Source organism: Pleuronectes platessa, chromosome 7 (genome assembly GCF_947347685.1).
Source record: "Pleuronectes platessa chromosome 7, fPlePla1.1, whole genome shotgun sequence".
NCBI lineage: Eukaryota > Metazoa > Chordata > Actinopteri > Pleuronectiformes > Pleuronectidae > Pleuronectes > Pleuronectes platessa.
The window spans coordinates 26,775,071-26,799,607 of NC_070632.1; the positions used below are offsets into that span (position 1 = coordinate 26,775,071).

At 41.4% G+C, this 24,537-nt stretch overlaps 1 protein-coding gene across 1 annotated transcript in view; it reads right to left on the bottom strand.

Moving 5' to 3' along the window:
- lrrk2 (leucine-rich repeat kinase 2) overlaps positions 1-24,537 on the bottom strand; it is a 38,809-nt gene that overhangs the window by 5,874 nt on the left and 8,398 nt on the right. The window contains 36 exon segments of the mRNA XM_053426273.1: positions 1-210; positions 911-1,011; positions 1,411-1,581; positions 1,824-1,984; positions 2,447-2,637; positions 2,848-2,960; positions 3,056-3,202; positions 3,321-3,512; positions 4,580-4,725; positions 4,794-4,973; positions 5,093-5,280; positions 5,559-5,647; positions 6,591-6,792; positions 6,883-7,097; positions 7,874-8,005; positions 8,302-8,519; positions 8,745-8,926; positions 9,005-9,191; positions 9,282-9,375; positions 10,065-10,213; positions 10,914-11,164; positions 11,250-11,443; positions 11,755-11,827; positions 12,008-12,123; positions 13,541-13,729; positions 13,873-14,137; positions 15,342-15,512; positions 17,697-17,825; positions 18,466-18,605; positions 18,805-18,949; positions 20,810-20,937; positions 22,491-22,615; positions 23,061-23,190; positions 23,508-23,614; positions 24,123-24,202; positions 24,306-24,466. Of these exon segments, the coding sequence (XP_053282248.1) occupies positions 1-210; positions 911-1,011; positions 1,411-1,581; positions 1,824-1,984; positions 2,447-2,637; positions 2,848-2,960; positions 3,056-3,202; positions 3,321-3,512; positions 4,580-4,725; positions 4,794-4,973; positions 5,093-5,280; positions 5,559-5,647; positions 6,591-6,792; positions 6,883-7,097; positions 7,874-8,005; positions 8,302-8,519; positions 8,745-8,926; positions 9,005-9,191; positions 9,282-9,375; positions 10,065-10,213; positions 10,914-11,164; positions 11,250-11,443; positions 11,755-11,827; positions 12,008-12,123; positions 13,541-13,729; positions 13,873-14,137; positions 15,342-15,512; positions 17,697-17,825; positions 18,466-18,605; positions 18,805-18,949; positions 20,810-20,937; positions 22,491-22,615; positions 23,061-23,190; positions 23,508-23,614; positions 24,123-24,202; positions 24,306-24,466 (5,672 nt within the window).

The window sequence follows — 24,537 nt, forward strand, 5'->3', positions numbered from 1 at the left end:
AGTAGTGACTGTGTTGGTGTCCATGTCCACAGCTGTGACGGAGCCCACCCTCTGCGTGCTGCTGCCCCCTCCCAGCCAGGCTGTGTGGCTGCTGAAGGGACAGTCACTGCCGCCAGAGCTCACTGTGAGGCACTCTGCATTGAATGCACTGGGAACGAGCAGCTCCTTCATCAGACACAGCATCTCCCCTGACTTCAGCCTGTCAAACACCTGCACACATTAAAGTACACAGGAAGCATGTGTGTAAAATTGGCTGGATCTGCCCAGGAATTAAAGCCACCACGTGTATCGTTGCATTTCCATCTGCCTTGCTACTATCATTGACGAGACATTCAGCCCGGCTCGACTGCTCTGAGCCAGCAACCGCTACACACTGTGTTTACCTGCGCAATACTACCCCGCTTATTATCAGGTTTTTGAAGAATCCTGTCTTAAACAGGATACTGGTGCATGAACACAACTTGTTCTTGTTTCTGACCACTGCAGACTGGTCCCCGTAATTCTCCCCAGCTCTGCGTCCTGGTTCTGTGCAGTGGAAGTGACAGCAAGAAACCAACCAATATGGATGACAGGTGTAATATTTGCTGTCGCTCTCGTCTCCCATTGCTGACAATAAGGTGGATACGCCAAATCCGAAACACAATGTTGATATTTAATAGAGTTAAACCAAAGCCTCATTTTCATAAGGCACCAAATAGGAAACAATTGCCGGTAGGCTGTGTTGTGGTGTAACCGGCGTAATGTTAAACATCACAGGCGCCTGCACTTACAGCACACAATTATGAGGGACTAGAATACTTGCATCCACCAAGTATAGGGTGAAATGAATAACCAGATTTCTTAATGTTCCATGTAAACACCACATCCCTGATATGATCAATAATAAATTAAACAGTGTTCAGGCTCTAACCTGAGTGGAAGTGGGTCGATCCTGTGGACTTTGCCTCAGACACTCCTTCATCAGCACCTGGAAGCCCGGCCACGGTGAGCAGCCGTAGTGTTTCACTGGATCTGTGTCGAGACAGTGAAGGAGTGTACCGACATTTATTGGAAATGGATGGGAAGGACTGAATTTGTAAAATCAAATAAAAACTGAAAGGGGCAAGTTTGCTGATGTTTTTTTTAAATGTAAAAAGCAGCAAAAAGAACAAACTTTAATGAACAGCTGATTTTATTCAATTTATATGTATTTTTTCACTGTGATTTGTCCTTAATGATGCCATCACCACATGTCAGATTTAACAAAAAAAGTGTAATATAAGCAAGATTGATAATATAATGCTGTATGATCCCATGTGTCAAAACATGGCCAAACTAAAAACTCCAGCTTATTAATAACATACAGCAAAATTGATTTCATTTTACAGAAGTCTTCTTAAATTCACATCGACTCTAATTTGAAAAACTCACCTGGTAGTTTCCCCTGCACTGCCACTTCATCGAACTCACTGGGGAACTTCATCCCATCAGAGATGCGTTCGCCACAGGTCAGGAGGTCGTAGAGCAGCAGACCGAATGAGAACACATCAGCCTGCTGGTTATAGATCACGTTACCCCGGGCGACCTCTGGTGCTCGGAAACCTGTGTGGTACACAGAAATCACAGCTTCACGTACAGGGTTAAACTCTCTACATCTCTGACCTCACTTTACTCATGAATCCTATTGCAAACACACACTTAAGTAAACATATGACACTTTTTTATTAAATCATTTTATTAAGAGTATTAAATATTCTGGTACAATTGTACTAGCAGCTCTATACATAAGCAGGTTCAATGCTAAATAAAAACCTATGAACTATCGGATTGAGGAGGTGTCTGACCTGGAGTGCCCTCTGAGCTCCTCACTCCCATACTGCAGCAGTACTGGGAGATGCCGTAGTCTGTGATCTTGGCGATGATGTCGCAGTCGGTCTTCAGGTTGAATAGAAGCACGTTGTGGGGCTTCAGATCCCGATAGATGATCATGGCTGAGTGAAGGTACCTGATCACACAGATGATGGATATCTTTTCATATTAGCTTTGTAAAGTTATCTAGTTTGTCTAGTTATGTGCGACGACGCAGCAGACACATGTTCCCAGCCGTTTTAAAACCCTGTGAGTTTGTGAATGTAGATTTGCAATAGATGTGTGTTACAAAAACCTGCATTAATGTATTTCATCAAAGAACAGTCTCATAGAATTAAAATTACAGCTCAAAAAACACATTTAAGTGTGCAGTATCTTTTCTAATAGTCATGTCAAGATTTTCTAAACATCAAATATCGTTATGTTAGATGTAAGTAGCTGTGCATCTAGACTACATCATAATGAGACTGTGCTGTATCATAATGTCTTCTAATAATTTTAAGCAGTCCCCAAACATCGAAGAGATCATCATCATGAAAAAATAGAAAAAATAAAATAAAAAATAAATTAGGAACCTAATGCAATCCATATTTTCTACCTGAGTCCGTCAGCCACTTGCAGGGCGATCCTGTGCTGGAGCTTTTGGTTGATGCTGCTCTTCTTATGTTCAAAGAGGGAGTCCAGTGAGCCACGCAGAGCCAGCTCCATCACCAGGACCTGAGAGGCAGAACCAGCTGCCAGCAGGCCCACCAAGCTCGGGTGACGGAGGCGACCCAACACCACCAATTCCTGGAAAAAACAGTGACCAATGAGAAGAATTAAAGTAACTTAACCACTTTCATTTCTCAACAGTGCATGAAAAAATTTAAAATCAATCAGAGACATTATTTAAGGTTGCTTAATAATATTGTCTCAGTGCCATGGTGAGTTTACCTAAGCAAGGCACTTGAGTGAGGACACTCACTCAACCGTTTTTGATTTGAATGACTTCAGCGGTACCTGTCTGAGGAGTCTGTGGATGTAGAGCTCAGACGCATGCTTGTTGAATATCTTCACGGCTACTTCCTCATTTTTGTAAACACCTCGATAGACTGTTCCAAAGCCACCGTCCCCTGTGGCCAGATATACAGTATATCATACTTCAAGAAAAGCTATTTACCGTTTAAAATGTATCCCACAAAAGCAACACAGGAAAATAAGAGTATACCCAGTTGGTTTTCCTTTGACAACTCCATATGCAGCTCTTCAGTTTCCAGCATGGTTTCTGCAGACTGGTCACTAAGTACTAAGTCAGGGGCGATCTGAGAGATGGGTAGTGTGCATCGCGGGTCCTCTGGATTCACCAGCAAGAAATCTATGACCAAACATTATAGATTTCAGGTAAATTGCTGCATTTTGTACCCAACTGTATGTGGAACCTTGTTGAAATTACATCAGCAACAGATGTTAAACTTCCGGAGTGATTTATGTACCATTGTCAAAGTAAGTGAAGAGGTCCTCCAGCAGGATCTTGCTCCACTCCTGTCTGTCATCGAAGCTGTACAGAGCCCACTTCTTCAGCAGAGCCTCACCGCTGCCGTGCATGTCCATGTTCAGCAGGCCAGGAAACCACTCCTCCAGCAGGGAGTCGATGTGATCCACCACCTGACCCAGCAACACATGGCCTGGAAGTACCAGACAGACACAGGTGAACATCATAGAGCAGCAACATCAACATCAACCCAGACGTCATCATCCCAAGCAACTATTTCCTCTCCAGAATTGAAAATTGTCAGTGTGACCATTGACCACTGAAATGTACATGGTAAATGGTTTTGTATTTATATAGCGCTTTTCTAGTCTTGATGACCACTCAAAGCGCTTTACAGTACAATTTTACATTCACTCAATCACCCATTCACATTCACACACACACACACACACACACACAAGTGTTTTGTAAGGCCTTTAACAGTGACCTTGACCTTTTACCACCTAATCAGTTAATCAAGGAGTTCAAGTTAATTATACCAGATGTAATGAACTCTCCTACGATCAGTTCTTTATATCACATTCACAGGAGGTCACTGTGACCTTGACCTTTGAACCCCAAGCACCAACATCGAATGTAATCACTTCATCTTTGAGTTCAAAACGTTTTGTAACAAATTTGAAGACATTCCCTCATGATATCATATTGAAGTAACACACTTAAAAATCTTTGTGAATCTACCGTGACCTTGACCTTTAGCTACCAAAATGAAATCCAAGTTCAACTGAATGTTTATGCCAAACAGGAAAGCAATTCCACCAGGGCTTCTAGAGATATCGCAATCACAAGGTACCTCAGCCCACTCTCCCTTAACTATTTGAAAAATACTGCAATGTTCCACAGCTAATGTGTAATTTCAACTGTTTCTGTTTTCTCTTAGTGAATTGTCTTTTTTTCCATTGCTGTATGTTGTGTGAATGTACTAATATAGCAATATTATCAATACACTTGCCTGACATTATGCTCTTTGTAGTAAACATACAGATATCTATGTACATATTCTCAGTTAATCTTAATTTGCACACACTGATAAGATTAAAAGCAGTTTTCGTAGAATAGAAAGCTTCTCATTTCTGCATAGCAGCCAATTTCGCCAGTTAATGCTTAATTTAAAATTCAGATGATGTCGTTCCTTCCTGAAAACCCCTTTCATCTCTTGTATATATGGAGAAATGTCGAGTTATTTTTTTTAAACATTACCTTTACGTGAAGAGGGCACAGTTATTCTGACGAAGCAGGAGGGATTTCCCTCCTCTGAGGCAGCTTCCACCAGACAGTACGCCTCAGGGCACCAGCTCAGGTAAACGCCTCTCCTCCAGTAGATCCGGTTGGGTCGCACAGCTTATCTGGACAATAAATCGTTTGAGACAGTCTTTTATTCTTGGGGGGGGAATAGTACTGATCAAACAGTGACTGTGTCTCTTATACTTGTATTTTACCTCTTCCACAGAGCAAGTAAGAAGAAACATCCAGTAGGCGGCTGATAAGTCGAGACCAGTAATCCAGAGGGAAGTACGGCATCTCATAAAGACGCACAATAACCTCTGAGTTCTCACTGTGAGGTAGCTCTATGACCGGCCTGTGTTTTGACAAACTTCAAACGGAGGAATGAGGGGTTAGAAACATTTATCAACTTTCTACTTACTGTAATATTTCTACAGAATCTGGTCGATAGAAAACACAAGATATCCATAGGTTTGAATCTAAACGTACTTGTTGGGTACCAGCAGCTGGTCCTCTCCGAACGGCAACGCGATCTGGAACTTCTCCAGCAGTTTAAAGAACTGCATCAGGTGGCTCTTGGGGAAACATTTGGTCTCAATCAGGAACTTTTCCACCACCGACCGCTGAACAGTTCCTTTAGGCTGCTCCCAGAAGCCACAACTCTTAAATGTCAGTTTCTACACAGAGAGCACACAACACAGACAATTAAAAATAACAGGCATGTACCTACATATGAGGGTTAAAGTAAATACACGCTCAATGTACATGGGGCTCTCTTTCACGCTTTCACCCTAAGCTCTGGAACATTCTCTGGCCCCAAAGTGATTATTGACAATCCCAAAACCCAACCTTTTAATTAAAAAACAAGGAAACTTGTATCTTCGTTTATGCAGAGTCAATTCAGTTAGCCTTAACATAAACACAAAGCATTTGTATGTGTGTATGTGTGTGTGACCTGGGAGATGATGTTGCAGAGCCACTGGGGGTCGATAAAGTAGAGCTCTTGGAGTTGAAGTGCTGGATCATCAAAGTGCAGTAAAACCCCTGCAGACAGAGAGACAGTCCCACTTAGTTTATTTACTGTGGATCCAAACAGTAATAATTATATTTTAAATGTAATAAACACCTCAAACTGTAAATATGTGTTTGCATAATTAAATTGTCGTAACAAAAGGAAGATTTGAATTCATACATTCACACATCTCTATGTCATTGTGTTTTCTGCCTGCTACATGTATCAATACATTTCTTTCGATGATATTTAAAGGAAGGGTGGATAATTAGTTTTGTAACACTTTTTATTATATTTGTGGAAATACACTTTACATCCAGATAGTAGGGTGGCCCTGAGAACTCAACGAACAGCAACTTAAGAAAACACATGCAAGTTGACAAAACACAAGCAAAGTAAAAAAGCATCTTCATCAATTTCACAACACACACAGACACACAGAGGGGCTGTAGAGCCGCGGGTTGCCAACCCCTGTGTGGAACTGAATTTGTATGGTGTATTGGATGTTTTTGTGTCTCCTGTTTTGTCAACTTGCGTGTGTTTTCTTAAATTGCTGTTCATTGAGCTCTCAGGGCTACTGTAAGATAGCCATCAATAAATACAGTCGTCTGAAAACATGAAGAAAAAAGCCAGCGTCTGTTGCCCGTGCAGGACTGTAATAAACAGGACCAATCATTTCATTCAGACCAAATTAAATGAGTGGTCGGCGAACCTGTTGGCCACTAAACATCATGCCGGCCTGCATACATCCTGACTTAAGTGAGTAAGTCATGGAAAGGTCGTCTTCTAGAAGTTGCTAGTGCACGTTTATATGTTATAGGGGCATAGCTTTGACCAACGGGCTGATGGAACGGGTTGGGATGTATCAGTTGCATTTCTTTAAAGTATAGCCTGTTCTTGCAACCTTCTCCAGGATTACCAACCCTAGCTTTATTTATTTTAAATTTTTTAAAAGCAGCAAAGAATCAGACTGACCGGCTTCACTCAAGAAGTGGACGGCGTGGGGCATTTCAGCTTCCTCCAGTTGCAGCTGACTCTCCTGGATGAGCTGCAGCAGCTCCAGGCGCCTGAGGACGGGGAACTCCGGGGGAACCCTGGTCCTCTCCAGGAGAATGCGGCGTTCCAGCTCAACATAGCTGTCTGGAACCGGCTGGCCCATCACAGGCTGGCCCTGGATCTGTGAGAAGGAGGAGAGGTGGTGAGTCAGGAGGTTAACTCTGGACAAAGGAAAATAAAACAATAAACCTTCCTGCTTTCGCCCCTTTACCTTGAAGCTGGTGACCTCTCTAGCGATGGCCTTCCGGAGTTTGGCAATGGAGTCCGAGTCTTCGCAGACAGAGACCATATGATAATCCTTGATGGTTGGGAAACCCTGGTGGTTCAGCAACTCCTTTCTGATCTTGGTCAGGCAGTCATGAAGCTGCTGCTCGTCGCTCACATCTGTGTGTGTCCCCACCAGGATGACCGGGGAGAGCGGAGCCACTGCCTGAAGTGAAGAGGAGTGCACACTTAGACTCTACCACTGCTAAAGGTTTTCTTCTATTGCAGTAGTTGGCTATTAAAGTTATCTCAACATTCGCACACAAGATATAGTATTTGAGCATCTAACAATAGAATTTAAAAGATGATGTAAATTAATACAGTATTGTTACAGCTGTTTCACTACAGACCACTGCTTACTGTGGCAGATGCATTTGATTTGAATCCATGTAACTGATTCAGGAAGTTTTTATCCGGAACTACCTGAATTAAACAATCTGTCTAATGGGGAAGCTTCCAGTCAGAGTTTTTATCAGTAACAACAGGTGTTCCATAGGACTCAATATTAGGTACTTTTCCCAATTAACATTAACACCATTGTTTCATCTGTATGTATCCATATGTTTTTACTTTACATCTTGATCATCTTGATTCCTCTAATTGGTCTAATCCAATGTTTTTCTTAATGGCTTTTATATAGGTAAATTGTAAAACTTCTCATTAGTATAACCCTATGTTTTTGCTTATTCCCTCCTATTTTACCGTCTTTATCATATTAAATTAGGGTCACCCTTCAATGATTTCTCCAATGTATATTAAGGTAGTAATAATTTATAATGGTGTAGTTTTACTTTGATCAACAGGATCAATATATTTAAATTTTGGTTTTAAAAAGCTCATTAAATCTCAACCTACTTGCATCTCAGCTGAAGTTTGACCAGAACATTTTATTTACTAGAACATATTTATCATGACAGGATGAATCTTTGGTTCATGACTTGCTTTGATGTTGAAGAGCCAGGGTTTGAGGGTGTCCACCTGACCAGCTCCTTTGCTGAGGTTGTAAACCACCAGGTAAATAGCTCTGGAGGTCAGGAAGTGAGGGTGAGCGCCACTGAACTCCTCTCCACCTGGGTAAGGAAGCAGAGAGTGAAACTACACCACAGCAGCTGAATAAAATACAGAAATTTCACTGTCAGATATGAGATATCAGTGTCTTACAATATGTATGACTTGTAGCAAACTCCATGGCACACATGCCTGCAGTTGCAACCTGACTGTTCAATAACAGGCTCTGCTGCCCCCGGTGCCATGTGTGGGTTAATGTTTATAAGCTGCTGGACCACTTGGCAATTTGTGATTGATACAATTCTTCAACGCACTGCTTTGCAAATTAATTTATCAAGGTTTCAAAATGCTGGCAAACCTGAAAAGTCCCAGACATTCATCACCATCTTCTTCTTGTCTCGTTCACCAATGACCCAGTCCCTGATATCAACGGTGGTCCTTTTAGAGTTCAACTGGCAGCGCTTCAGCTTCATCAACTGCTGAATCAGGGTGGTCTTCCCGCTGCCGGCATTCCCCACCACGATGAGCTTCATCCGGTAGTATGGCACTGCCTTCTTCAGCCGCTGCTGCAGGAACCTGGGGTGAAGGGCAAAGGAAAGGCAAGGCTTATTACATCCGCCAATGAGGTTATGTTTTTATGGGTGTTTTGTGTTTGTGATGAGACATCTCTCCTTCAATAAATTCAACAATGAGCAACTATAAACTGTGGTGTACATTGAGCCAATGGTATTCAAGATGATGGGGTGGTGGCCAAAAGCTTTTCATATTTATATGTATATGTATTAAAAAAAAACATCTCACCTGACTATGTCTTTGGTCTTGTTGCCAATTAGTTTAAGGTCCAGCTGGAGCCGAAGACCATCCAGCGGCAGGTCCCACAGTCTGCTTAGATTCCCCATTTCATCCGGGAAGGACCGCAGGTTAGTGTTACGGCTCACATCCAGGGAGGTCAGGCCTTCCAGGAGGCCAACCTGTGGAGGAATCTGGAACAACACAACCATCACATTTGCAGTAATGTGAATCTTATTTATTATCAAGCTTTGCTCTAAATTGCCCTTTACCTCACTGAGGTTGTTGTCACTCAGGTGAAGTTTCTCCAGTCTGATCCATTTGGAGGTTGGCCCGTTCAGATCCAGAGCTGCGATAGTGTTCTGACTGAACATCAGCTCTCTGAGATTGCTGGACGCCCAGAATCCCGGGCCGGGAAGAACGGCGATGTGGTTGGTTCTCATGTCCACAGACCTTAAGCTGAAAGAGGCAAAAAAACGTCCGCTGCATTACAACACACTGACTCTCAAAATCCTAGAAACAAGAAAAGTAAGTGTGAACTTGGCTTACTTTGGAAGATCAAGTATAGCCTCAGAAACACAAGTGAAGTTGTTGCTTGCTAGTTTTAGTGTCATGATCTTTGACGGCAGATCTGACAGACAACCTGGAGAGGACAGTAAACTCATGATTACAATCACCGTGTTCACTGTGTTCACATAGTTTACCCACACTGAACTCGTTTTCAAAGTGTTCTGCACACTGATATGTTATTAAACTTTGTATGACCAATATTACAAAGTACAAAATAGGCAAAATAGGAAGTTACAAAGCTCCTGAAACCAAGATCCTGAATGCAACAACTAGGGTCTGGTACTGGACTCTGTACTTTTAAGGGAACCAACCAAATTACGTCTGTACTACCGGGTACCGGTTCACATTTAATTAATCTATGCCAAATTTTGGTACCGGTGAGGGCATCTGGGTGGGAGAGTATGTATTCGTGAGAAGAGAGAGTATACGTTAGTTAAAGAGTGAGAGAGCAAGACCATGTGACTCACGCCTGGAACTTTATTAATTTCTGATCATGATCATTCTGATGTTTTTACGCAGTCTGAGTTTACATGTGTCTGATCATGCTGTTTTTGTGTATGAGTGCGTAAAGGCACGAGAGACAAGCTGAATTATGAATGAATGCGCAGCTATGAAGAAAGATTTGACTCATTACGAAAAGGGTCAATCATTATGTGGGAATGATAAAAGTAAAAGGTACCGTTGGGTACCGATACAGAATTCCAGCTACCAGTAACGGTTCAAATTTGAATGGTACCCAACCCTAGCAACAATAGTACTCACAGATTTTGTTAATAGCGGCATTGAACGTTTCCAGCTTGGGGCAGCCTGTCAGAAAGTCTGGAGAAATATGCTCCACACTGTTCTTGCTCACATCCAGCAGCTTGATCTCCGGCAGGTACAGGGGCGTGCACAGCTCAGTTATGCTGTTCCTGAAAAGTTAGAAAAATTAAGTTATATTCACCATTGTGCCGTTAGATAAGTGGACACATGACAGAGTCGTGAAATAACTTGAGCTATAAACTTAGCTACTCTCATGGACACTGTATGAATTTAGTTTAATTCTCCAACTTTCTCTCAAAGAAACTTATTCAGATCATTAAATTTGCTGGAGAGGTGAGTCATGCATTAAGGAGGATATATTAGTGTGGAACATTTTTAGAGGGTTTCTTTACACTGTGATTTATTAGAGCTTCTGATAAAGATACTTATCGTGTGAACTTACTCAAATATGGCCCTTGCTACTCTGACATAGTCATTTTGTGTTCAAGTTAACTGTTTGTTGTAATTTAAAATGTTCTTAACTGGTGTCAAATGTTGTTGATCACTCAACCTAATATTAAAATCACAAATGTGGTTATATAAACTTTCTCTCAGCATCCCCATCCCTTGTTTTTGTTGTTTACATTGCAACAAACACATCAGAACAACGACACAAACATATATATGGGTGAATCTACTTCCGCTCTATCAGAATGAGGAGTCTCTTCTCATAAAAACACTACAGTACAAGTGAATTGGAAATATTCACTTCACAGTATGAAAGAACTACTATCGTCCATTTCCAACACTTTCCTGCTCATCATAATATTCAAACCCCAAAACAAACAGCTCTGTTTTCCACCAGCCTACCCTTCTAGAAACAGCTCCTCCAGGTGATCCATGGCGCGGCCCAGCTCATGAGGAAATGTAGTGATTTTGTTGAAGGACAGGTTTAGCTGCCGCAGTGACGGCCAGATGGCAGCAGGGTCAAAGGTCAGAAGGGGACCCACACAGTTACGAGAGACGTTCAGCGTGCCAAGCGACGGCAGAGACAGCAGCTCCGACGGCAGCGACTGGAGCTGGTTGCCCTGCAGGTCCAGTCGTGTCAAACTGTTCAAACTCTGTGCCATAACAAAAACAATAATATGAGCTTTAGCGTAAATATCATTTAATCCTTGGTGATTCAGCAAAGATCATATCCATCACCTGGCAAAGAGCTGAAGGAAACTCTAGCAGACTGTTTTGGCCCAGGTCGAGGCGGAGGAGATGCCCCAGCTGTTCCTGCACAAAGCCGCTGTCCATCAGACAGGACAGAGAGTCCAACTCATTCCCTGACAGGTCGAGCAGGCGGATCCTCTCCCTCTCTCTGAACAGAGCGGAGTTCTCCACAGACCCCAGTGCTGAGGATGTGACGCATGTGTGTTATTATTTCGTCCATTTCCAAAAGATTCACCCTCCACTTCTTTTTGCCTAAAAGTAATTAATTGTGTACGTCCAATTTCTATAGAAATGATCATAAAACATGCAAGGTCACAGAGTTTTTAAAGAAGAAAAAAAAGTGAAAACTATGACTAGGCTAAGCATGTTCCCTGACTTGAATCAACAGAACAACTTTGAAGTAGGTTACAGACAAACATCACAGAAAATATCGAGCAGCTGTGTCTGCAAGAATGACAATAAAGCTTAACTGAATTCAATTTAATGGAGTTACATTTTGGGGCGGGGCCAGTCCTCACATATCGCCTGTGTACAGGTTCACAGTGTTCGCTCTCAGTCTGACCACTCTGAAAAAGACAAATCACATGAGAGCAAAACCAACAGTGAGACAGGGGGCTCACATTTGAGATTCCTAATTCTGTATATAGGCTAAGAACTGCAAGGTATATGTTTTACAGCTGTAGTGCACACAAGAAAATGGTATCACCCTGAGCATAAAATACTAAATAAATATGAAGAGCTTTTACCTCTGCACTGGCATGTCTGTGACGCCTCTGCTTTCTACTGAAGGACCCCATCTTCAGCTCCTCTGTTGAATTATTATGTGGTTTGGGAGACTGAGCCCCCGACAATGAATCACTCCCTGCAGAGAGAAAAGCACACAGGAGAACAACTGATAAGTGACGGTGAATTTTTCCTTTAAGTTGCGAGGTTCAATTTAGATCAAGACAAAACACTGTAAGTGTAACAGGGGCAGATACAAGATTTTTCTATTTCAAAAGGTGTTAGTTATCATGTGTAAAATGTAAACGTTGGTAAACAAATCTATGTTACCCAATTTTGACTTAGAGAGAGCTATACATTTATACAAATTATATATTTTATTTAAACTAAGCTCACTGATATAAAAAAATGTCCTTGTTTGTTGCAGCTCAACGGAAAAAAAACTCCAGATGATGCAGAACACATTGTGCCTTAAAGCTAAAAGGTCAAAAGTAAAATGAACAAATGCATATCACAATTACACTAAGAATAAAGAGAGACTAATCATGGCTCAAAAATAGCCATTATGAATCAATGTGACTCTCTGAAGAACAACAGACAATGTATTGAGCTGAGTCGAATGATAAAGCGTTAAAAACCACAGAGGAAACAATATAATTGTATGATCTTCAGTGGTATATCAAATAAAATGACAGTGAGGGGATGTTATGCTATTGTGCTCAGCTGCTGCAGTACAATAGAGCTACAGTCTGAAGTCCAACATGTTCAGTCAGTAATAGAACTGCATTGTTGTCTCAGCAGCAATGTTGTGATTCCCGGATATAAATCTAGTGTCCTGCCTGTGTTGGAATCGTATCGGATAATATGAATTTACAAACTTTTATTTTTAATTCATTTAAAAGAGAATTTGGTTATTTTTCGACCTGGGCTCCATGTTTATAAATGTGGTTGTGTAGCTGAATGGTACTGATAAAAATGTCAGTCCAGTAGAACTCCTCTGCTGGCAGCTGTGACTCGGCGGCAGTAGTCACAATGTTATCTTATGGGCCAACTGAGACAATAAGATTCAAACAATCTAAGGCTCAAATAATTTTTCTGGCATCATTAGTTCACTTTCAACTCTCATGAAAATTGGGTTGTTGGAAGAAGACGAGATGGAAGAGTTGGAGAGAGGAGTTTGGCCTTTACTGAAGGAAACTATTATGGCTGAATCTTTTTCTGATGTGGACGATGTCCATGAGCCATTTGATGGTTGTCCCTACTTGTTTGAGCATGAGTGTGGATGAGGAGCATGAGGAGGGAGAGAGTGGGGCACAAAGCAGAGCAGAGACAACGAGCTGCTGGAGAGCTGAGAGTGAGATTTCTCGTTGAGTCAAATGTTGCAAGACTCTTAAAATTGTCGCCACTGCAGCGGGGACAATCTACTGGACCGATTTTCATTTACAAACGCATTTATAAAAAGAGGGCCCAGGTTGAAAAATTCCAGTTTAAAAATCGTACTATATCTACCATCGATGAATACAGATCAGCTCCAGCAAACAACTCTTTAACCTTACCGTCACTTTCCATGTCGTCGTTGAAAATCAGGCTGTCGTCCATGGAGAAACAGCTGAAAAGAGAGTCGTCACTCTCGTCAGAAATGTAGCCAGAGGTCAGACAGGGGTCGGCCATTGACCTGGAAGGACCACTGATGCTCTTGGACCTCTGGATAGATTGAATGTACCTGGCTAAACTCATGCCTTTACCTTTAAAGAGCAAGAGCATTGTACGTCAAAATCATGAAATATTCCCATCACAACTGCACCTTTAAATAATTTATTTTGTCCAAAATCCAAAGAAGGTGAATGTACAATAATATAAAAGAGAGAAAGCATCAATTCTTCCTCACCGTTACCAAAGCGAAGACTTTGCGTTCTTCCTCTTTCGGCAAACAAGGGGCCGAGCCAGTTGGGATCCATGCGACCGAGTTTGAAGCCCCCCAGGCACAGGGCACTGTTGTTGAGGTCCAGACCGAGACGGCCCAGCAGCTGTATGACCGTGGGCCCATCACACAGCTTGACACTCACTGCCAGAGCCCTGCGGAGGTGCTGCTCGTGTGCACCTCGGCTGATCAGGAGCTCCACCAGCTCGAGAGGTCCGCCTAGCTCACACACCTGCAAACACAGCACACAGGCCATGACGGAGAGGCAGGCTGGGATGCAACTGATTCATTTATCTGTCAATGATGCTATCAACCTCAATTCTTCAAGTACTGGGACCCATGGACCACGGACAGCGCTAATGCCCAGGCCAGAGTGTGCACAGCCCGGCCGCAGCCCCACCAAGCCTGGGGCAGACACCCAGGGAGCTATGCACAGCTCCACTAAATCAGCTGACAGTGATCATTTTGGGTCTATTCATACATGTTTGGACCCTAAAATATTGTTTTTTTTATAGTTTTAACAGCTGTCAGCAATTTACTGCTCCTCTCTGCGCCCCGCCCTCTCCACCAGTTCAAGTTTACAAATTCTGTTGTTTATACCCAGTGTGAGTTTACACATTCGTCCGATGCCACTGTTTGTGGTTGCGGTTTCCACTCTACTAGAATTTTGTTGGGAGGCGGAGGGGTACGAAATTTGGCGGAGGTGGTCGCCTCATAATTCTCTATGCAGGAAAACACCTTGGTAATGTATTGAAATACATGTTTCATGTATCTGTACTTTGTTGAAGTGGATTTATTTTCAAGTGATTTTAACAAATACTCCACTCCATATATCAGCAAATATATCTTCTAACATGTTACAGTGTATTGTGTTAAATGCTCAAGTAATGAATAACCACTGGGGAGGCCCATAGATGCAGTCAGAGCAGTCAGGGAACATTAGACCCCGCCTTCTGCAGCAGCAGCATCACTTGTGAACACCTGAAATGCACTTTGAGGCAACTGCTGAGACTTTGAGGCTACACTCTGCAAGTACTTTTACTTCAATGCTTTTAGCACAGTATATTTCAAAGAAAGTATTTACTTACTTTCACTCAAGTACTAACGTGTTACTTTTCATTTGACCTTGGTTATGATTTGTCTCTTTATTAGTATATTTAATTAAGTAAAATGTTTGAGTACTTCCCCCATCACAATCGCTCTTTACACATTATTGGAATGTAAATTACGATTTTTCACATTTCCTATTTTCTCTCACCACTCAAAACTAAAAGTTTTTTCGATCTGTAGCATTTTGGCAGGTTTGTGGTCAAAGCAACATCACAAAAATCAAACATCTTGACAATTTATGCCAAAAAGACATTGTCAAGTTAACACATGACCTGCTGGATTCTACAGGTACCTCATCTGGCATTTGATGCTTTGTGAACTCTGACCTGGTAGATGAGAGACTCTGTCTTCGTCTTCTGGTTGACGTCGGCGCCAAGCTCGATCAGACACTCGGCCATCATCGTGTCTCCATCCCTGCAGGCCTTTTCCAGCATGCTGTAGTGTAGCTCCGAGTCGCACCACATCTTCGACAGGGCCAGACACACTGACTTCCGCAGCTGACGGCAGACAGAGCAGGCGAGGAGGAGGTTAAATGGTCAAATGGTTTGTATTTATATAGCGCTTTTCTAGTCTTGATGACCACTCAAAGCGCTTTACATTACAGTTTTACATTCACCCATTCACACACACATTCATACAGTGCATCTATTCGCAGCACTTTGTTATTCTATGGGGGGGTCATTCAGGTTTCAGCATCTTGCCCAAGGACACTTCGGTATGCAGATCGGTCAGACTGGGGATCGAACTTCCGAACTTCAGGTTGGAGGACGACCACTCTACCCCTCAGCCACAGCCGTTAAAGGGGGTTAAAGTTGTCCTAAACAAATCTGTTTATTAAATTATGCTGAGGGTTTCCAGTGTTCCTCGTGGTCATTTTAAGTGCTTAGTAAGAAGTAGACAAGTGGCCTCTGTTCTTAATCTGAACAGTATATAAATGTGTCTGTACATCCTGCACAGTCTTTGGTACTGTATGTTCCTTTTTGTGGGTACTGTGAGTACAGAAGAGCATGTGTTTTAACAAGACTGTCTGCTGATCACTATAATTGCTGGTATTCGCAGTACATTCTTAAAAAACACATTGATCTCATTTGTGAGAGTAGTTTGAACTGAAGTCAGTAATCTGGGGCCTTTGGAAAAGAGAAGCAAATATTCAACAACATTAGAGGTCAAGTGTAAAAATTAACAACTCCAAGTTGTGTCAATCATGTTTATACACCAATTACAAAGCTTTTGTCTGTTTATAGAACAGGTTCGATTTCCTGTGTTTTTCATATCAGTTTGAGATGTTCTAGAGAGTTGTTTGAACTCTTCAGGATAACTTGTATCCCAGAAATTAGTTTTCTTCTTTTTAATGTGCGATATCAAACCGGAACTCTGAAATCCTGAAATAGACTTCGGGAGTTGGGATGTTTTCACAGTTTTTTTTTATTTTAAGTGACAGGACCGACCACAAAATTATCCTCACCGCTTGACCCAAAACAATAAAACGCAGTGTGTAAGGTTTCCGTGCGTGAAGATTTTAATTGGATGATGGATTTATTTTTAAATGCATATGAAAAAAACAGAAATGGTGTGCTTGGTTTGCAAAGACCTTGAGAATCTGTGGCCATGCAAATAATACTGTGGGGCTATTGTACAAAAGTACTACACTTGCATGGACATTTATATTACAACTATAGACCTTTTTCAATGTGTATATGAGTTGCAATTAGAAGGTGCCATTCATATTCCTGTTTACATGTTACAGAGCAGAGCCTGATTAGGACTCCCACTCAGTCACACTCTAACACCTGCGATTTCAAGCAGTTAGTAACTGTCATTTGTTGATGTCACGAAAGGCTTCGAAATAAGGATGTTATAATGTGATTAGTAATTATACATGTAATTCAATCAAGGTTGGAATACTCCACGTATCTTAAGAAAATTTTTGCTCAATCTCAGTTTGACCTTATTTAATCAATCAATCAATCAAATTTGATTTGTATAGCCCATAGTCACAAATCACAATTCGTCTCATAGGGCTTTAACATTGTGAGACATCCTCTGTCCTTAACCCTCAGCAAGAGTAAGGAAAAACTACTAAAAACCCTTTTAACAGGGTAAAAATACGTAGAAACCTCAGAGAGAGCCACATGTGAGGGATCCCTCTCCCAGGACGGACAGAAGTGCAATAGATGTCAGGTGTAGGAAAACATCATCAGGATTACAGTTTTTAGCAGCATTGATGAGGGTAAACATCCTGAAGGATAACTTCAATACGATATGTCAAGCAGCCCTGCTGCAATCATAGTCTATGGTCAGCAACCAGCAAGATCATGATCCACCATCAAGATCGGATGCCACTATAGTCCACAGTCTATACAGTTACAGTTAATCATAAAATTCTGTTTACATGGTAGTTTTTTATTCAGACTATTTAATGTTTAATATTAGAATATTGCTCACATATGACATTCAATATGTTACCTTATGCGGATTATTAGAAATGTTAGCTTTGCAGGTATTTTCCCATAAAACATAAGTATTATTCATTTTCGATCCTGACTTAAAGCAAGATGAATCTTCAGAGGTACAGAGTGATTCCAATTCATTCTGATAAGAAAATAAAAGGTCTGTATAAAACCTCTCATTTTTACTCTTATGCGAAACAGTGTCACCCTCATGTTGGTGGTCTGACTCACAGGACTGTTCCACTGGTCGGGGGTCTCCTCTCTTAGCTGCTGGAAAATCTGCCTGTCGAAGTCTTCTCTCTGCAGCTCAGCAGCTGCTCCCGAACAAGCATCCAGCATCCTCAACGCCACCTGGAAACACTGTGGGACACAAACACAGAGCTCAAATATAAGTAGCCCCAAATCTTCACAACCTTTACAATTTGCACAAATACAATTCCCCTCTATCCTAAGACCATACACAGAGACACACACATGCAAACACAAAACATCTGTATTTAGGAGCGTGGACAGTTTGCTAGAAGGACTTCACATACATATTTTGAAGCTGGAGTGCAAGAAATAGCATTTTTTTTTTTTTACCTATATTCACCAATTAGTGCATAAACATAGGTAGTGGGACACAATGTGTGTGTAAAAAATTACAAAGATAAGAAGTCAAAGACATCATTTTAAGATGTACATTTTTTCAGGTTTGTATATATTCATGATCTTTACAGAATGGCTGTTGTATTTTTCTCAGTTCATTCATGTACAGTATATATACATATTTCCCTATTTCCATTTCCACTACACATTTTTACGTTCCGTTCCCAGTTATATGATTAGATTACTTTACTTAAAATGTGTATGTTGTGAGATTAATTCAGATTAAAGAAATTGCTTTTGACAACCTGTTGTGCTCAAACCGAATGAAAAAGCAGCTGCAGCATATTGAGTAAGGAATGTGTTGTAGCAGTCTCTATACTGTCCTTTTTAAGTATCTGTGCCCAATCCTGACCTTCAGGAGCATCTCAGAGTCTCCGCTATACTGGATGAGTGAGACAACCACAACAGAGGCCAGAACGGGCACGATCATCCTCGACAGCTTCTTCTTGGATACGAGGCAGCCGAGCAGGGCCAGACCCCAGTAGTGTATTTCTGGAGGAAGTAAGCGTGGGCACAATTGGTTACTATTGATACTGAACATCTGTATAATCAGTTTGTACCTCCTAGCAGTCAAAGGCAGTACAAACGTATTACTTAAAACCAGCAACTATTACACTAATATATCAGTTCAGCAAATCCTAGTGATATATGAATAAGATGCTGAAATGTAATTCATAATTGTATACTGCACCTCTTTCCCGTGGGAACATCTGTAGTGTATGTAGCACAGTGTCTATGGCCCCCTGCTGGCAAAGCAAGTCCACTGCACCAGAGCAGTCAGCCAGGGTGGTCAGCACCTTCAAACCGCACCTCTGTATGTTGGAGCTGCTGATAAACTGAGCACACACATAAACAAACAGCACTGAATATCATCCTGGTTGTCATCTCTTTCAGATCTATTCTTCATGCTGTACGATTTACTGCAGTGCAAACTTGATGGACGACAATAACATTTGCTGGGCAACTGGTTACCCTGTACGCAGGCATGGAGCCAGAAGCAGGATATTGTTTGTGCTTGTGCGTGTGTGTACAAAACAACTTGTGAGGTTATCTCCAGATGATTAACTTTTAGAGCTGATCAGTCAAAGGGGGAAAAAAATGGTTCTGAAACACATTAACCAAGATATTTCTACAAGAAAATCCAAAGCTTCTATTGATCAGAAAATTATTCTCCCTCACATGATGTTAGTTGGTAAGTTATGTCGCAAAGAAGTAACAAAATTATGTAATTTCTCTGCATCCTTTGGACTATCGACATGACCTTAATATCTTGTATAGATCGGAAAAAAAATGTTGGTCCATATGGGTTAGAATGATATTTTTTGCATCCAATAACTTTAGAGACATGATCTAGAGCTTATTTAGATTAACCAGTCATTTGTCATCATGTGGTATAAAGGGCATTATTACAATATAAAAAAGTTATGCATCATCACTCCACGCCTACAGTCATTCTTAAAATGAATTCCTTAAACTTAAAACCACTATTCCATTCCTGGATAACAATATGCAATATGTGTAGCTCTACATTATGATTTGCTGTCCATAAGTTACTATGTGTGAGATGTACTACCATGGAGCCCAGCAACAGCTTAGGCAGGGCTTTTTGCCTAAACTAGAATTACCAGCCTGTGGTTGTACGCCTCAGCCAATTTCAGTCCACTTACATTTATTTTCCAGGCTCATATAAGGTCACTGTGACTTTTAAGCTTTGACTACTGAAATCTAATCAGTTCATTTTTGAGTCCATGTCACAACTGGTCAAAATTTGAGGAAATTCCCTGAAGGCAGACTTGAGATATCCTATTCAAAATGTAAAAACATGTTGTTAGGCCAACTTGACCTAAGACCACTCCAATCTAATCAAGTAATAAGCAGTCTAAATTAACAACTGTGACAAATTTGAAAGGTTTCCCTTGAAGTGTTGCTTCGATCTCATGTGCACAAAGCAAGAAATGTGCTTTGAGCTACCTTGTCCTCGACAAAATCTAATCGGCCATTTGAAACTGAACATTTGTACCAAATCATGGAAAAAACCTTCAGACCTCTCTCAAGTCATTCTTGACATACTGACCCTCAACAGTACGGAGGCATAAAAATGTAAAATAAAGTTTAAATGTAACAATAAAAACTGTGTTGCTGTAAGTCATCATCGACATTTTCATATGACATCTGATTTATACCATATTTTAGAACAAAATGGCCATGAAAGATGGTTCAGTGTTGAAATATGGTTAACTGAATGCATTTTGGCCTTTCCCACTGACATGTCATGTCTTATTTTCCCTCTCCTTTTCAGATGCCAGAGCATTGACCATATCGCCCACAGGCTGAGGGCCCCAGCATAAACTGGGGGGATAAAAAACGTGCACACAATTCATTCATTCCAGTGAGTATTGCAAATTCTTTTTAGAAATTAAATGACATCCCTCCAATTTTCTGGTTGCAGACAGCCTACTGTATCTTTTCCACAATGAATGGATGAACTGTTGTTTAATTTGGGTAATGACTGAAAACTATATGTGCTGTTTATGTGTGTGCACTGCTTCTGCTTTTGTTGAAAACAAAATACACTAGGTTGTTTGCAGCCTCTACCATCTTTAGGGTTTTTATGGTATTGTTGTCAACATATATATAACACAACAAGCCAGATTTAAGGATTTAAAAAAACATTTGGGCAGTCAGTGTGCTCGTACCCTGTTCAGAACCTCCAGGTAGAGCGTGTGAGCTCCTTCAACAACACACTGGTTCTTCAGGACTTTCAGCGACACATCGGCCATGTCCGGGTCTGCGACAGAGACGCCGTGCTCCCGTAGACTCCTCTCTGTAATGTAGACACAAATGATCTGTTGCTGATCACTAATCTAATTAAGACTGCTACAAGTGCAGCGCTGGGAACAGAAGCAGAGTACAGTACAACCTTATTACAAGCTGCTCCACTTAACCAGCTTTGCAGTCAACTACCGGACAATGGAAACAAATTGATGCTATAGTGAAAATTAAGAATAACAACTTATGTATAGGAGGTTTGTCTATTTGCACACCTAAACAATGAATGTATTTGTATTCACACATTATTTCACACTGTATTTAGGCAATAGCCTGCATGAAAAGTAGAAATACACAAAAACTACTGAACAGATTTCCGTGAAGCTTGGTGGATGGATGTGGAATGGGTCAGGGAATAAACCATTTCACTTTTGGAGCAGATCTGGATCACATTGTGAGAAAGGTGATTTATATTTGGCTTTATTTCTCAGAGAATAAGTCATGTATGTTGATGAAAAATAAATCAAATCAGGATACGATATTAATTAGTGTGCTTAACTTCTGCAGAACCAAAACAAGTACGCATCTAGTCAATATTTTCTACTGACTGTCATTCTAGTTTGTAAGATAGTAGGATGAATAAAAACTATTCAACAGATTACCACATGGAACTTGTAGACAGGTAAATGGCGAGACAGGGTCTCTGTCTGTTTAGAGGAGCTTTGCTGCTAAAAGCAGCTAGAGGCAAGGACGGATGATGCAGCAAATGTGCCATAAAACCAAATACAAAGCTCAGTAGTGATCACCACAAGAAACTTATCGCACATTACACAGTCATTTAATTAATTGTCAACATAGAACATGAGCATGGGCAGAAATAACAACCGTGGAGAAACAGAGAGACATAAATAGCTTTAACTTTATCAACAGAAAGAAGGGAAGGAGCATAGATTAGATCTGGAGATTTCTCTCTGGGTCAAACATAAATATCACAGTACGAGCACCTAGATGTTGACTAAGGGAATAAGAAAAGAGACTCTGGCAGATCAGATTCAGACGATCAGATCTGGTGTTAACACGCGTCTCTCTGCGATCACATGTTGACAGCTCTAAGTAGAGGTGTGAATCCACCCAAGGCACAATGAAGAAACATACAGTATCATGCACTCAGACCTCATTAAGAGATGGTCCCTGACACATGTGGCCACATTATTTTAGCCTGGTGAACGCAAAGGACTCCTTGGCCACGTTTGAAATACCACATACTCAGGTGAAGTAGTATTTTGACACTTGTGTTTCCAATACATTGACTTATTTATGGCCACCTCCATATTTTTAGATTGATCCACACATGTTGAATTTCTTTGTCTTTCCGAATGAGTAAAATCTTATTACATGGTCGAGCTTCCCCCTCCCTTCTTCTCACATGGACACAAAGACTGAATTGTCGGATTAGTTCAAAACAACATCATTTGTTTTTTGCGAACAGAAATGATGTACGTGTTAATCTGGCTATAGAGTAGGGAAGTGAGATCAGATCAAAAGTGATCACTGGATACACATGTGGAGATACATAGTTATACAAATGTACAGGCTCTTGAATTGTACCTGGGCAGAGGAAGACCAGGCTGGCCTGCAGAGCCTCCAGCTGAACCTCCGGCTGGAAGTTGTGGACCTTCATGGTGCTGAGGATCTGACTCATGGCCATGTTCAACTCATCCAGACTGGCTATCCTACAGATGCAGGGAGGAAACATCTGTGTTACTGTATCTGTACATTCTGAGAAAACTAAACCATACCTTAGCTGTGGCTTGTTCATCTGAACAAAATAGCGGTGACTGCAGCTGAGTTTGTGGAAGTATTTAAAAATATTTTATCATTTCGTTTCAAACAAAAACTTTAGAATGTAGAACTCAGAACCAAGACAGGATTTTCTTCTCCCCATCACTTAGATTGAAAGCATATTAAGAAGTGTATTTCACCAGCCAGCATGAACAAGAAGTATATTGAAGTGGGCACCTGCCTATTGTTCCATACCTCAGTGAAAAAAGATGAATGCTCTGAGAGAAACAACACACTACCACTCTAGCAAACTTGTTTCTGTTATCTTGATGTTTAATTTTCACCTCTTCTATCCATAAAACCAACAAAGATTGAAAATAATGTCTTTGTACCTACCTTCCCTGGAAGAGCAGATTGAGCAGCTTGCAGGCGCTGATGGAAACCTCCTCTGAGGTTACATGTCTCTTCATCATCTCTACCAGGTTGACATGGAGGCCACTTGACAGCAGCAGAGAACACATTTTACCTGCAACCAGAGCAGACGTTGACTGTACAAGCCAACTAAACAGTAGTGTATGTATAAACTGATGATGCTATTTGGATTATAGGAGAAGTGAGGTTTTTATTAGAGTCTTTAAAAAAAGCTCAGAGGAAACGTTCCATTATAAACAGTAAACTTAATCAACTCCGGAAAAATAAAAAACACTCTGGCACTCTCTATTGTTTACTTAATTAAAGGCTGTTGACAACATGTAGGAGATAACATGGGGACTGGTTATCCAGCACACAAAGCACACCCCATCCCTGCACACAAGCTGTAACAAAGTGCTATTCAACACTCACTGTTGTGAGTAATGAGCATGGCAATGGCACTAGTAGCAGCTTTAAACACGCTGGGAGAGGAGGAGTGGAGCAGCATGGCCACCATTAACTGTCTGTGAACAGGAGTCCTGCAAACAAACACACAATACAACAGTCATTACATTCTCTCCTTGGTTAAACGTAGGGTTGGTAATTTGTCTCGGAAACACTTTGAATCCTATTTGTTGAAATCCTCTTGATGTCCAAATAGCCATCAATAAGTAAAGTCAGGTTTGGAAAAAAAAGCCATGGCCCTCACAGAGCTGAAATAAACAGGAACGATTGTTAAATTCGATTGAATGAAATGACTGGCTGTTGTACCTGACCATCACTGACCTGCTTGCCTGCACGCAACACTGACACAGAGACGATAAGTTAGTATACGAGTCACAAAAAAGTCCTCTTCTGGCAGTTATCAAGGAGTGCATGTTCATGTGTATTGGTGGCGTAGATTTGTCGATAGAGCTGATGGGAGGGGGTGGGATGCATCAATTTCAAATTGGAGCCAGTCTTGCTGGATTTTCCAGGATTGCCAACCCCAGCTTTAAACAGTTGAATATAGTAAAAGAGGAAGTGTGTGTTATCTCCTTGTTTCACCTCTCTTCCTGGTCCTCCTCTGAGTGGCTCATTCCAGCACCGTGCAGTAACAGATTGTGAATGGCCCAGCTTGCAGCTTCCTGACGCAGCGGAAGGGAGTCACACAAGTTAGAATATTAAATATCGTATACCTCTTTTTAAGATTTGATAATGCGGTCGTGGTGAGGAAGAAGTTGGACTGACCTGAACTGCCGGCTCAGCGGCGTGGAGCTCAAGTGCCATACAGCAGACCTCCATCCAGCCCAGGCCCATGTCCTCTACCTTCTCTTTACCCCTGTTCTCCTCCTCCTCTCCTTTCTCAAGACCCTGCTCGGCCACCGCTTTGTTCTGCACGATGGTCGCAGCTGGCTCAAAAAGACAGTGTAGTCAGTAACTACGCTGCACACGTTTTAATTTAACAGGCAATATAGGCTAT